The following is a 15,620-nucleotide window of genomic DNA, read 5'->3' on the forward strand; positions in this document are numbered from 1 at the left end:
ACCAGAAACCACACAAGGAAGCTTCAAACACATTTTCTATGAAAGCAATACAAGAAATCAAATGGCCAGCAAAAATAATAGTCAACAGGTTAAAGTCATAGGTTACCTCTTCTTCCTCTGCTTCTTCAGCATGCTCAAAAAAACGTCTGATACTTTCCCCTTTTGTTATTGTAACAAATCCATCCCCAACAACAAGCCTTCGATGGACACAAGGTTGACCCTTCAAAGCATGGGCTTTAACAGAAAGTTCGGTACAGCGGCCATCTAGCTTCCAAGCCCTCACTGTAATAAAACATGAATTCAAACCACCAAGGTCAAGGCCATTTACTTGAACACTTCCATTCATGCCAACATCTTCAAATTCTAGAATATCAGATTTTCCTTCTCCTGTTCCAAGAGCCCATTCAAAGTGATGGTATGTTCCAACATTGTCAATGAATGACTGGTGCCAATCAGCATGTACTGTGTCATCAGATACCTGGAAGGAACAGAGCATGACTTCAGGCAATACTGGTGAAAATTCTCAAAACAATTCTAAAATCGTAGACACATGCTTTTACAGAAAAATCAAAATTCCCTACCTAGTTCAAGCAGTCATTCTAACTTCAAGGTGATCTTCTATAGGCAGTTTAGAGCCAAGTAAGAACTAACAAGGCATGGAGCAGGATCTTACAAGTGTCAAATGTGAGAAGCTCCTAATTTACAAAGTGTCTTAGGGCATGTATACCGTAAAGAGAACATATGCACATATATGTGTATATGTGAAGGATGAAGATAATTTGTACTTTTTTTATCAATGAAGATAATTTGTACTTAGAAAAGTTTTTCTTATCAGTAATAAACATGAATGGTGTAAATGATGTGCTAAGCAGCCCGTATAATCAAACCATTGCAACCCATCCTTAATTATTCATACTAAAAGGTCAAATTACACCTCTTTTCTCCTCAAAATGGTTGTGTCCTGTTCACTCCTTGTCTAGCCAGGTATAACTGTATCAGCCATACAGCCCACCATTAACTGATCTAAGTGTTCATTTAAATGTTACCCATAGTTTTCTCAACAATTTTGTTATTTCTCTTATTTTTTGCCTATGGAAAGAAGAGCCTATGCTATTACGAGAAAGTGAGCCCGTAACAATCTTCATGTTCTGTTTTTTCCACTGATAATATCCACCAATCACCTGCCAAGTGCAACTCTTAGTGTCACAGTGTCAAGTGTCAACTTCTCCAAACCTCCGTTTCTACTTCTGGAGTTGTGCTTCCACGGATAATAGGCCCATAGTTGATACTTCAACCTTTGTGGAGAATCAATTATTATATCATCCTGGATCTGTGTATGGCCTGATATCTGGAAACCAGGATCCTAGCAACTTCAAGCTCTTGCAATTTAAGGGTGGATTCTGCAATGTCACTGAATCCACTGCAAAGTTCTCCAGTGCATCTTAATGTTCTATTTCACAGATTAAAGGTTATCCAATTACCCTGATTTCCACCTTGAAGAGTGTAGTGCAATATCATGTTGGATGTAGGACACCATTTGATAGTGTCATTGCCCCCATGTTCACAAATGGCACCACTCTATTCTTCTCAAACGGTCTCAAGGTGAAATCATTATGCAAAGATATTTTATCTTTCAGCATTTCTGCTATACTTCCCTGATCATGTACCCCCATCCAGGTGGTTATGAAAGTGCTACTGAATAAGGTTTCTTCCTCCACTGTTATTATCAGAATTGAGAATTTCTTCGCCATAAGGAGGTGCCTTGTCTTTTTGCTCATTTGCATATTTTTTAAGACTTTTACCAACTTCCTCCACCTTTTGAGCTTCCAATTTTTTCTCTTCTAAAAATTTTTTGCAGAATAACTGAATCTAATCTCCAGCTTTTTGTTGTCTTCCTTCTGGAAAACAAACTATTTGTTTTTTATCCTGTCAAAGTTTTCTTTCACCATTATAAATCTTCCTTTTGGATTTTGTTTCCTTCCTGCAAGACAACTTCTGTTTCCTTTTGCTTCATTTTCCATTCAAGCAGCTAGTATGGGTAAATGGCACCAACCACAAGTCCTTTCCCATCAATCATTGCAGTGACTTACCTGATTCTCTGATCTTCAAGAGCACTCCTTTTCTATAATTTATTCAAATATAAATTTATTGGCTTTGAATGCAATCTGCTTACTCCATTTGTTTGCAGATCTTAAGTTCTCCAGAATATTTCTACTTTAAGAAATTAGCAATGTATGTGTGTTAGAGAAACTTGAATATCTTAATCAAGTACTATTTGAATGTGTAAGAGGGGGGACTTAGTTTGGAAAGGTGCACTGTGTACTGTGTAGACAGATTTTGAGGGGAGTTTGTGAAAGATAAAGTAGGAATTGTGTGAAAGGGAAATTAGGGACTGCATTAACCCCACATTGAAAAGGAGAGAAGAACCTATTCTACTCCCTACCCTGTATTTAAAGGATAGCCTTTCTCCTACTCCACTTTTTTAGGAGCATTTTCCCTTTCTAACTTAACCAACCATGACTTGAAGTGTAGAAAAACTCCCACTTCCACCTTGTTAATGGTTACTAAGGTTTAGAAAGAGGGAAAGAAGGATTACACCTGAAAGTGCTTAGAAGCCACAGGCCCACAGCATGACAAAAGAAAAGAAAAACAGAAAAGAACTCAATCAAAATAGATTTTTCTGTAAAACCTGATAAGAGATGCACAGTGCACGAACCAGAGAAGCATTGACATAGAAGTCTGTGTGATAGGCCCCAACTATCCATTCGGACCCACAACATGAGACCCAGGCCAAGACACACATCAACCAGGTCCAACACAAGAGAAACACCTGATCACCCATGTGCAACCTCCACTGAGGTTCGTTTACATGAGGAGGCCACGTCCCTCCAGTTAGTTAGCAGTCACAGTCTAGTCCATGTGCAGGAGAGACTGAAGAGAGAGTATAAATAATTGTAACCCCCCATCTATTCGAGGCATGAAATGAAATAATCCTTTAGTCTTCTACCATCTCTCCCTTCTTCCTCTCTTCCTCTCTCTCTCGTCCATTTCAGGAGGGTGAGCTCCCTCGAACCAGCTCAGATTCTCAGAATTCAAAGTGGTCCTATCAATTGGTATCAGAGCCAGGTTGATCCATGGATGCGCAGGTGACAAGGCTTGAAGGCAGTCTCAGTCGTCTTGAGGGAAGTCTAAGGAATCAGAAAGGAATTCTGGCCGAGCTGAAGATGATTTTAGACAGGCTTGGCACAATGGTTGGTTCTCTAGAAGAGCATAGTCGCCGAGCTCCTTCCGTCAACACTCATTTCGGAGAAAATGGAGGATCGAAGCTGATAGAGAACATTGGAAAGCCAATAACGACAACGAGATCATCATCAGGAGTTGAGACTTCAACCCTAGCAACGAGCTCAGCGATGTTAGGTGACAAAATAGGGGAGGTGGTACAGAAGGGCGGTGTGAAGACTATAACCCTATCCATCATTATCCATGTAGCCCGACCCCTGGTCCCTGGTCCCTGTTCTCTTCCCTCTCACTCTCTCACTTAAATCGAGCCTGTCCATACCCAGCCCAGATCCGTCTCAGTTGTTCAACCTCTGGTCATCATTTTCGTTGGCGGCAACCATAACCCGACCTATCTCACCATGCCACCTGAAACCCGTCTCTGTCCACCCTCCAGTTTTACAGATCCCTATTCTTTCTCTTCTTCCATGGCTCCCTAGTGACAACCATGAGTTCTGGTACATTGTTGGAGTTAGGCCCGGTGGCCACAGAACCTTCGACCACGAAGATTGCATTGGACGTGTGCTTGTATCCACCAAGTTGTTACAATGTCGGCAGATTCTTTCGATCATTGACAATGATGCCAAAATAGCTAAGGCAGACTCAATGATTTGGGTTTTGGTTCCAACAAGACCTCTAGACACAGGTCAACAACGAAAGGGGGAAATGATAGGTGATGGTGAGAATCCAAGCATCTTTAATGTAGTCGTTGTTCACCTTGTCCATTCTAGCATCTCCAGTGGTGCCATATCCTATATCTGGGTGGATATTGTTGTTGTGAGTATGTTCAGGCAGTTTGGAGTTGGATTAATTAGTGCTCATCATTTGTCATTGTCGTCATTGTCCCGGCCTCAGCTACACTCTCACCAAAGAAGATGAAATATGAAGATTTCTGCCATATTGCTTCTGTATGTACGGAGCAAATAGGTCCAAGGTGTTGATGGTTTTTCAGCCCTTCAAATTTTATAAAGATTGAGAAAGATGAGTCTGGAAGAATTTCCATCCTGTCGTTTTACCTTTATGTGATGTGCACAGTTTCCCTCACTAAAGCGAGAATTGATATGAGCGAGCTTGATGAGGATTCTGATGATTTCCTTCACTCTCATGAAATGGAGGCCTACATTAGAGGTCTTATTCCTAATCTGGCACAACTACAAGGTAGGCCTGCAGCTTTTATTCAAATGAACTGCCGCATAGCTGCACGCAAATTTTCTTCTTTTGTGATCCTCACAGGCGAGGTAAAGCATGCATAAAGAAGGTACTACTTAGTAATTGCCTCCAGGAACTCATGGAACTACACCAGGAAAGTGAGGAAGAAGTCACTGATACTGAACAAGCTGAAAACCAGTTCTCATCCGCACAACTGATATGTGATATGTTTCTTGCTCTAGATAAAGTTTTGAATGGGACATTGAGCAAGCAGGAGCTTCGAGAATATGCAGATGGTACATTGACAGAAATATTCATGGAGCGGGCATTTGATAAACGTGTTCAGCATGGCAAAAATGATGGTGGTGGTGATAATGCATGGGAGATGGATTTTGAAAGTTTCCTTGACTTTGTTTTGGCCCTAGAAAACAAAGATACACCGGGAGGATTGACATATTTGTTTCGGTGTTTGATCTCCATGGAAGAGGGTACCTTACAACAGCTGATATCCACACACTTTTCAGAGATGTACATCAAAAATGAATCGAGGGAGGGAACTACAGGCTGCGCATTGAGGACGTAAGAGATGAGATATCAAGATTCCTTAAATTGCATTTGCAGAGAGCACAACAGCACATGGAGTTGGCCTACGACCACAATCACCGAGAGCTTGAATTGGAAGCTGGGCATTGGGTCTATTTGAAGCTCCAGCCTTACCGGAAAGCTTCAGTAGCCCGACGAGTTTGGCATAAGCTAGCTCCTAAGTATTTTGGCCCATTCATGGTGATTGAACAAGTGGGACAGGTGGCTTACAAATTGGAGCTTCCTACTTGCTCGAAATTACACCCGACTTTCCATGTTGGTATGCTGAAGCCTTGCCTAAGCCCTACAACTAAGGTCAGCCCGACCCTTCCGCAATTCACAGAAGACGGGGATATACTGGTTGAACCATGACAAATCAGGAATGTAAGAGGGGTCAAGATAGGCAAAAACTTACACAAGCAGGCCTTAGTCATGTGGAAAAACTTGTCACCAGAAGTTGCCACTTGGGAGGACTATGACAAACTACAAGATCAGTATCCCCATGTCAACCTTGAGGACAAGGTGTTTCTTGAAGAGGGTGGGACTGATAGGCCCCAACTATCTATTCGGGCCCACAACATGAGACCCAGGCCAAGACACACATCAACCAGGCCCAACACAAGAGAAACACCTGATCACCCATGTGCAACCTCCACTGAGGTTCGTTTACGTGAGGAGGCCACGTCCCTCCAGTTAGTTAGCAGTCACAGTCTAGTCCATGTGCAGGAGAAACTGAAGAGAGAGTATAAATAATTGTAACCCCCCATCTATTCGAGGCATGAAATGAAATAATCCTTTAGTCTTCTACCGTCTCTCCCTTCTTCCTCTCTTCCTCTCTCTCTCGTCCATTTCAGGAGGGTGAGCTCCCTCGAACCAGCTCAGATTCTCAGAATTCAAAGTGGTCCTATCACTGTGAATACAGCCATGCTGTATGACATCATGCCTTACATTTGTTCAATGTATCCTGGGTAGAACTCCTGATCTCAAGGCTTTGGTGTCCTCTTGGAGGGTGAAAGCTTTTTAGTACGCAGGGAAGAATCATATGGAATATGATGCCCCAAGCAATTTGTTAGTGCATATGGCGGGAAAGGAATGGAAGGTTTTTGATAATCACACTTCTCCGGTTGAAAAGATGTGTGCAGAAGTTGAAAGGCTAATTGTGAAGTGGGTTTCCATGAACAGTTTATTCGAGGGCTTTAAGTACAATCATTTTTATGGTCATTGGGGGATGATCTTGTGGGATGATGAGTTGGCCTTGTAACACCTTGTTTGCTTTTCTCTGATGCCATTGTGTCTGGCTGTTAAGGGAACCTCTCCCTTGGCGCCCACCTTTATCTTCTGGCTATTAATGAAATTTATCTTATTTCTCAGAAAAAATAGGGCCACTGCAGACCGGCAAACTATGACCAACAAATATAGAAGAAAATGCACCTCATATTGGAAAGCTGTATCTGCAACACAAAACCAACTGGTGCATCGAGGTTCCCTCCTCATGCGCTTCAGCTCCTTCAGCTCCTTGAACTCACGAATAACATTTCTTCTGCAATCTCTGCAAAACCTCTTGCTGTCAAACCTGTGGCATGAACATCAAGGTTTTAAGACTTACAATATTCTAACATTAGAAATTTAGAATACATTTTAGAACATCAATTGGTCCTGTTCTGGAAGGCCACAGTACCAAAGGTAGGGTAAGTTGCTCCTTCTAAAATGGTTTAACTGTTCAAAAGAATTCCAAGTTGGCCATTATTTAGCAGTGGCAGGTGCTACAAGATTCATTTTTATGTGTTTTTTCATTGAAAAAAAAGGCTACCTTTTGCTTTTTTATTGTTAACCTTGAAACTTTATTAATTATGATGAAAGATGTTTCTTTTCTTAACCTTCCCCTTTGATCAATAACCAAAAGATGTTTCTTTTCTTTTGTTTATGGATAATTAAGAACATAGTCTTAAAAGACATTAAGCATATGCCTCTGTGAAATCTGTCCAAGGTTGTACAGATTGGGTCGGAAGGGTGTACCTATTTCGGATTGTTACGAAGTCTCAAATGGTTCTTTGGTATGGGCTCCAAACTTCAGAAGATCTTTACTCGACTGTGAGTTGGAGGAATGTGTGGAGCTGCTGTCTAAAATGCAGTCGGTAGAGATCAATCTGTCAGTTGATGATAGTAGGTGGTGGAAGGATTGCAAGGATGGGAAATTTACAGTCAAGTCAATATACTCAATTCTGATCAGAAATATGGTGGAAGCTGAACCAGTTCAGGGAGTTTGGGAGAAAACTGTGCCCCCAAGAGTGGAAGCTTTTGCTTAGCTGCTATCCAAGGGGTGTATCCTGACTCAGGACAACATTAAGAGCCAAGGCTTTCAATTCCCAAGCAGATGTATCCTTTTCTTATCTGGAGAAGAAAACATATTGCATTTGTTCTACAGGTGCAGCTTCATTTCCTCAATATGGTCCTATTTTTTCAAGTTATTTAAGAGGGGCCGGTGGTCAATTTCAGATCAGGCTGAAATCTTTGGATGATCGCCAAAAGTTCAGGGTGGTTCTAAGGTCAAGATTCTGTGCAGCTGTATTCCTTTCGCAGTGTGCTGGGAAGTTTGGAAGGAAAGAAATAAAAGAATCTTCGAGAACAAGGAAAAAAGTTGGGAAGAGGTGGTGGCTCGAATCAGTTCTTCAGTCATAGGCTGGGTGTTAATCCTGCCAGATTTTCAAGGACTAAAGAAAGAAGATTTTGGGGCAGACTTTTGGAGCTCCTTGAATGCTTAATTTCTGGTTTCTGATGTATTTTGTTAGTAAGTCTGTTCTGTTTTTCTGTTTTCGGGGGGTGGCCTCTTGTCACCTATGAGCTGTAAACTCTTTTTAGTAATATATTTTTTTCTTTATTTATCTTCAAAAAAATGCCTCATGGCAAGGTAGAACCAAAACACCCAGCCTCAAATGTTGTGTGTGTTAGACCTGAGGCTTTCAAATGTTGTGAGGCATTTGCCTTACCACCTTTTGCCTTAAACTGGTGAGATGCATGTCTAATTCAATCAAACTATTAAAATGATAAAAATTATATGATAGATTCCAAAATTCAAGAAAAGTTATAATTACCAATAAAATTGAACAATCCACATCCAAATATTATCTTTCTTAGATAAAAAATATCTATTTCTCTCTTAATTATCAAATAAAAGAGTATTAATGCTTATTCTATACCTCAAGTTGCCAAACATGGGAATATCATATCTATATGTTCTTTTTTTTGTGAAAATATACTCATATGTTCAAGCATTACACAAGATAGTAGGACCCATAAATCTAAAAGCTAAAATGATAGTTACATTTTTGCTTAAATAAAAATTATTATAAATACAACAAAAATTAAATGCAATTGCAAATCTCTTTTTGTCCACTCTCACTTACAAGTCATTTAGCACCAATAAAGAAGTTTTATATAGTGAAAATTATTCATTTCAAGATATTCATAAATTAGCTTATACTAAAAAAAAATAAATAAGAATACACACACACACATAATAAACTGGCTACTTCATTTAGGTGGAGAAGTTTATAAACATAGAATAAAATTTCAAAAGCATAGGATCATATTAAAAAGTATTGGCTATGAAAGAAATAAATAGTAACTCAAAATGCATAAAAAAAACCTCATGTGAGTCTTCAGTGGCCCATGAGAACCATGGTCCTAGTATGGCTAACAGGTCAACTAGGGAAGATAAGTCTATCATTGTCCCGAGTTGGCTACCCGACGTAGGATGGTTCACAAATTGGTTTGAAAAAGGAGGTATTGCAGTGGAGACCTATAGCCTTATCTCAAAAATTCCATGCCAATCGAATCGCATTGGACCAGACTAACCCAAGATATACTAGAGACCAAAAGGAAGGTATTGATGATGCCAATGGAGATTGGGTAAACTGTAGTTCATCAAATGATGAGAACTCAGATTTGGAGACTAGTACGATGATTGGCAGTGTAGGGGAAACTAGTAATGACGAGAGAGAGAGAGAGAGAGAGAGAGAGAGAGAGAGAGAGAGGTATGATATGGCTTTGTTATTTAGAGAATAAGAAATTAATAACACCCAAACTCTTACTTTGACTCCATCGTAAGGGGTGGAAGGTAAATCAGATTTGAACAAGGTCGTTGGGGAAAACCTCCAAAGCCTGAACAAAGAAATTCTAGACCAAAATAGATGTTCTTAGCAGGGTATCCATAAAGGAAGTGAAGAGGATCTTCAATGGCCTAGCAGAGAGACATCAGGTGGGGATAAACGACAGAGTCCTGAGGGTGAACAATGGGTATTATCACAAACAGGAGGATCTTTCCAACAAAACTCTATAGCAGAACCTAGTCTTCAACCTTCCTCTCAGCCATCTTGCTCAGGTACAATGGTCGTTTCAGGTTTGGATACTAACTTCTGCTCTATGCCTGCCAGTTATTCTCTAGGTATTCAGCAGGTTTCATGACTGCAAGCCCGTGTAAATGCAACCCACAGTGTTTATGAAAGGCATGATGAAAAAGAAGGAAATGGGTAAGAAGTTGGATGTGGAGGAGGAAGGCAAAAAAACCTGGAAAATGATAGAGGCTTTATTCGAGGAATTGAAGATGAGAGAATTAGAGGGAGAAGAAGACATAAACGAATTTGAGGAGGGAGGCAATGCTGAAGTGAGGGTTGAGGGAAGTGGGAGAGAACAAAAAGATGTTAGAAAAGGTACAGTGGAGAGAAACAAGATAGTAAGGAAGAGAATTTGGTGGATTTTGCTGGAAAACTTGGATGTAGTGTTAAGGACCCAACTGGCATGAAAACATACTTAAGGAAAAAGGGGGAAGGAAAGGTGAGGAAGATAAGGTTGAGTGAAGTTGAAAATTTGAAGATGGACATTGAAGGTGACAAGGAGTTCAGTGCAAGAAGGGAAAAGGACAAATGGGAGGAAGTAGGAAGGGGAACTTTAGGAGGGGAGCAAAAAGATAGTTAACTATGAAAATCCCAAGTTGGATGGTCTAGGTAGTGCTAGAAAAAGGGCAATCATTAAGAAAGTGGTAAGAAAAGAGGATGCCGATATTGCTATCCTTCAAGAAACCAAATTGGCAGAGTTTGATAGTAGATAGGCAAGAAGTGTATAGAGGCCTAGGGGAATAAGTTGGGCAATGGCTCTATCTTGGGGGTATGGTAACCCTGTGGAGAGAGGAGAAGATGATTGGAACTGAAGAACTTATGGACATTATCCATAAGGTTTTGGCAAGTGGAGGATGGTTATGGATTTTAACAAATCTGTACGGCTTGAATGGATATAGGGAGAGGAATGAATTGTGGGAGGAATATTAGGAGATATAAGAAGATTGTGGGAGGGACCTTGGTGTATTGGTGGAGATTTTGATGTAATCAGATTCACTGAAGAAACAAATAACAGGAGAAAAAGTATTACTACTAGTATGAGAAGGTTTAATCAGTTTATTAATGTCTTTGAGCTTAAAGAATTGCCTCTCTTACATAGTAATTATACCTGGTCCAATCTCCAAGGTAGTCCAATTTTCTCCAAACTCTTTTCAGTGGATTGGGAGGAACATTGGGGTATGTGTCTAGAGATTTAACCAGATTAACCTCGGACCATTGGCCTATCTCTATCTGTAAGTAGGAGTTTGAAGGAAGAGAGCCAACTCCCTTTATCTTTGAGAACATGTGGTTGTGTCACCTGGGCTTTATTCAGAAGATTAGTGGTGGGGGGAGAGCAATAGAAGAGCTGATTGGAAAGGGATGAGACTTCACAGGAAGCTGAAAGAATTAAAACCCAAGATCAAGGATTCGAACATTTTGGAGTTTGGGAGGATTGAAGAGAGGAAATGTACACTGATTAATCAAATTGAGGAATTGGATAAAGAGGAGAGGGGTACTTTTGAGGAAGAAGATAAGGAGGCTACATGGTCCCTGAGGAAACAACTGGAAGATGTACTTCATAAAGAGGAAATAAGTTAGAGACAGAAGTCAAGGCACAAATGGATTAAGGAGAATGATAGAAACACTAAATTTTCCATGCATTGGCAATTGGCAAGAGGAGGATGAATCACATCTCAAGATTATTAGTCAGTGGAATCTCTATGACACATCAGAGTAAGATAACTAGGGCATTCAAAGAGCATTTTAGATCAATTTATATAAGGCCCTTGAAGGAAAAAGTGTGGCTTGTCTTGAATGGTCAAGGATTCCAAATGAAAATAAGATTTGGTTGGAGAGGATATTTGAGTAGGAGATTAGGGAGTTTGTATTCTCAATGGAATGCAAAGCCCCTAAGCCAAATGGTTTCACAATGGCCTTCTACCAAGATTGTTGGGACATGTTGAAAGAAGAGTTGTTGGAAGTGTTTGATGAATTCTATCAAAGAGGAGTAGCTAATCCAGCCCTCCTTGTAACTTCGTCATAAAAAATAACCCTAATGATTTACTTGCTTCCATCTCAGCATTCACCATCTATCCAAATTGATAGCTCGCTGAATTGTATGAGTTTCACCTAAAAAGACCTCTCCACCTTAATCATTCTCGTTTGAAATATTGCCTTCACAATCTTCAATTTCATCTAAAGGTTTTGTTCTGTACCTTCTTTTCCTACTATACATTTGGATGATCCCATTGTCCAACCTCTCGTCCCCAACACCCAACACCCTAGCACTTAAACCTTCTCCTATCTCCTCACTCAAATCCACAATTTGCATCACCTTTGGGTCTATTCTTCAACCCTAGCCCCCAACTCCAATTCCTCATCTTCCTCCAAACATCCCGTTACTTCCCCACACACTTGGACCTCATCACCATTTCCCCCCTCATTATCCCTAGACCCACCCTTATTCCCCCCCCCCCATAAAAATTACCAGACTCCTCAATCACCAAACTCTCACCTACCTCCCTATTCTTCATCACAGAATCAAAATGCTCTTTGACAAATACCCCCCCCCCTTCTATTTTCAGAAACAGAATTACTAACCTCCACTAGAAAGTCGAAGAATTTACCATTGATCCAGATCTGTCAACCCCACACCCAACCTTCAAGCTGCCAATCTCATCTGGGACATTATCTTGTTCATCATCAGCTTCACAGATGCTCTCCACATTCTCCTCCACAGCCTGAACCTCAAGCCCTGATGAGCCTTCCTTGCACTTCTCTAAAGTTGGAATGTTTGAGACCTGAACCACTGAAACCTTCGTCTTATGAAACTCCAAAGCAGCTTCCACCACATGGTCTACCTTCTCTTTCTCCCTCTGCCCGCATCTACCCCAAAACCGATCTTATCTTGATCATCTTCCTTCCCTTTGACTTGTATATCCTTGGATTGCAGAGTGTTGGGCAATTAAGAAACAATATGTCTAAAAAATGAGTGTGGCAGAAATGCATATGCTGACATGTATGACAGTATGAGTGGGAAAAGCTGGAAAGGATAGTGTTAGAATGAAGTCGTTCGATGGAACCTAGGAGTAGGTCCAATAGGTGATAAAATGAGAAAAAGTAGACTAAGATGGCTTGGTCACATGCATAGAAGACCACCTACAGAACCCATAAGAAGAAGTGATCTGTTGCAAGTTGAACGGGCTAGAAAGGCTAGGGGCAAACCAAAAGGGACATGGATCAAAATAGTAAGAAATTATTTTAAGTGCACGTAATTTAACAAACAGATGACATTAAACAGAACGGAATGGCGAAACAGGATCCATATAGCCATTACCCAACCCCAAATAGTTAGGATAAGGCTTGGTGATGATGATGGTGATGAACCTTAGAGATACAGCAACCAACTAGCCAACAATTTGGTTGTATGATAAGCATCTGCAAATCGTACAGTCCACCATATAAAAGCTCAAAGTCCTCTGAGGTCTCACTTTCCCAGGCCTACAATCAAAATTCTTCACTGCCAATAATTCGGATTAGCTTGTGAGTGATTTTAAATGGTTTCAGATGCAATAACAGAAAAATAGTTGTCTATCAAATACTAAAAGTAAAGCCTTTATTGTCATTCTTGCAGTGCTGTCACTGTAAGGCAATTAACTTCATAGTTCACATTAGAGCTTTGAACAACCATAATGAGCTTTTTCATGTCAATTACTCGTATGAATTTAAAAACTAGACACAGCACTAGGTAATTGACAGAACAGAACACACCTATACATGAGCTTCTCAATAAAATCCTCTTCTTTCATCCGTAGAAGTGATTGCCGAGTTTCATCTCCAAGTGCTGACCAGAAATCCACAAGAGTATCACAAGAAAGTCTGGCTGTGTGCAGTGCACATGTTTCCCTAGTTCCATGCCCCCTGCCATAATTAACAACTCCTTGGCTCATCCATCCCCTACCTCCCCCACCACAGGCATCAGGATAAAGCAATTCACGCTCCCGTTCCCTTGCACGTGCACTGTCAAAAACCTAAAACAGAAAGGAAAATGTCAAAACTACGTAAAAGACTTAAGTACAAAACAAAACTAGGGTCCACTTGGATTATCAAGATTTGTATACAGACATTTTGCAGTGGCTTGAGTGACTTTGCCTCTATAAAGCAGTCTAGAATTGTCAGTATCCCATCCCGAGTTGCAGCCAGACCACCCCAAGGGTGAACAGATGGATCTTGGATGTCATCTTGGCAGCATGAAGGCATTATATTCAATACACCATCATTCTGATTTCTCAGGGCTCCTGCTCTGCTGCTGGGAAGGTGTCCAATCACACCTTCCTGCTGCAAGGACTTCCCATACATGACTATCTGTGAAAAACCTTCAAGCAGCAAACCATTGCATCTAGAGCAGTAAAGGTTCTTACGAGCTTGTTCAAAAAGCATCTGCTTATCAATCCTGAGAAGCTCTTGTCTAGCATGGGGTGGTAGCTCACTCCAGAACTGCACCACAAGTACAGAACATGTCTTTAGTGTCCATAGCATGATCAGTCTCTTCAACACGCTATGAATTAAACAATGTCACAAACAAAAGGGCAGCAAAAGTAATCTCTCCTGCATTATCTCTAAAACTAAGCATTTTGCTATTGTAGACTGTCCAGCTCCAATCCTAACTGCAATGGTGAAGACACCAACATAAACACAAACCACCTTTGATCACTGGTTTTAGAAATAATGGCTATAAACAGGAACCTCCTCTGATCACCGATTTTAAGTAAGCAAAACGAAAAATAAAAAATAAATAAATAAAGGAAATGGCCATAAACAGGAACCTCCTCTGGACGCTGGTATCAAATAAGTAACATGGACAATTGATCAGGAATGAACAAGGCCTCCTAGAATAAGGTTTTCATCCCGTGGAATCTGCAAATCGCTGGAAGAGAATAGATGCATAAGATTATAAAAGGTTGACATTAATGCAATGGATCCAGTGAATAGAAGAACTCGCAAATCTGATTGCTGTAGTCGTCCATATGTTATGTTCATCATGCAAGCAAACAGACCTAACACTCCGAGAACACTCTCAATCTATCATTTGAAGTTTCTATCCAATTGAAGCTCTGATTGTCCAACCTTGTTTCGTACAGAAACTAATAGATTACTAGAATTTAGTAGGAACAGAATTAAAACAAATATCATTATAACTGAAAATGGAAAGTCTGAGACCTTCTGAAGCTGATCGAAGGTAACGTCATCGCGATGCTTCGACCAGATTCCATTTGTCGATACCGATCCGGCGGAGCACGACGACGAATATAACAAAGATGAAGCATTGCTGAATTGAGCATTTCTCTGCACTAGACCGGGCATCTTCAGGTTCTGAAAGCTATCCTTCTAAATCCTTCCATCCCTCTTAAACTCCACCGGATTCAGCGTCCGATACAGATCGAAAACCGATCGACAGACCAACACCGATGCAAAGCCAATACCAACAAATGCGCGGTTCGACGCGCAAACGGCGATTGAGCGCTATGAGATCAAAATCCAATGGTTTCTGATTGAAATTAATTGATCACTAGCTGAATCCGATGATTTACTGATCAAAATCCAACGATTTTATTAGATCGGAGGCTCAGACGGTGGAAGAAGAATCGAGAATTGTAGAGATATTTAGGAGAAAAGAGGCGTCGGAGGGGTTTTTGTTGATGGGATTTGGTGCTTTGTGTATTTGTATTGTATTGTAGACTGAGACTCGACCTCGATAAAGGACACCCCCGATCGTGGGGCACGGTTAAAAGCTGAACGAGAGAGAGAGAGAGAGAGGCTTCTTTCGTTAAACGACTTCAATATATCTTACAGGGTCAAAAAGATAATACGAAGAAGGGAAAATACACTTATTTCTGTCATGTTATATTGTTATGCCCGAAACAGAAATGGGCGAGGAACAATACACCCAGGACTGCAGGAGTAGAATTAGTATTGGGTACCCATTAGTATTTCTCCCGTTCTAAACAGAGAAAGGAAAAAAACCAGCGACTTCAGTTTCAAACTGAGTGGCGGATCCGATCTAACGTGCGCGGCGCGGGCAACAAAGGCGGTAGTTACCCACTTACCCGCGTGGTTTCTGGTCTTTTGGCTGCGCCCACCAAGTGCAAGATAGTAAAAAAATGGTGAAACCGTGAAAGAGAATAACCTGCGCTTCCATGAGACGGGGAGTGTGCTTCGCGCTGCCCACTGTATTGTCCT

General features: G+C 40.8%; 1 protein-coding gene and 1 pseudogene across 3 annotated transcripts in view; one reads left to right on the forward strand and one right to left on the reverse strand.

Moving 5' to 3' along the window:
* Positions 1 to 15,387, reverse strand: part of LOC104597588 (uncharacterized) — a 28,720-nt gene extending 13,333 nt beyond the window's left edge. Inside the window, exons 1-6 of one of the 3 annotated variants that reach the window (XM_088891401.1) lie at positions 14,601 to 14,719; positions 14,207 to 14,307; positions 13,506 to 13,877; positions 13,152 to 13,411; positions 6,439 to 6,580; positions 107 to 478 (exon numbers count right to left, since the gene is read on the reverse strand). In XM_088891401.1, coding sequence (XP_088747527.1) covers positions 107 to 478; positions 6,439 to 6,580; positions 13,152 to 13,411; positions 13,506 to 13,820 — 1,089 coding nt within the window. In that variant the 5' untranslated portion in view covers positions 13,821 to 13,877; positions 14,207 to 14,307; positions 14,601 to 14,719. Of the gene's footprint in view, positions 1 to 106; positions 479 to 6,438; positions 6,581 to 13,151; positions 13,412 to 13,505; positions 13,878 to 14,206; positions 14,308 to 14,600 lie in introns of all 3 variants that reach the window. The other 2 variants (XM_088891400.1, XM_010259216.3) reach the window with 2 other exon arrangements.
* On the forward strand, positions 4,003 to 5,514 carry LOC104597743 (putative serine/threonine-protein phosphatase 2A regulatory subunit B'' subunit TON2 pseudogene; annotated as a pseudogene).
* Positions 15,388 to 15,620: the final 233 nt, after the last annotated feature.

Source organism: Nelumbo nucifera, chromosome 7, assembly GCF_055504915.1.
Source record: "Nelumbo nucifera cultivar China Antique chromosome 7, China Antique-T2T, whole genome shotgun sequence".
Taxonomy (NCBI): domain Eukaryota; kingdom Viridiplantae; phylum Streptophyta; class Magnoliopsida; order Proteales; family Nelumbonaceae; genus Nelumbo; species Nelumbo nucifera.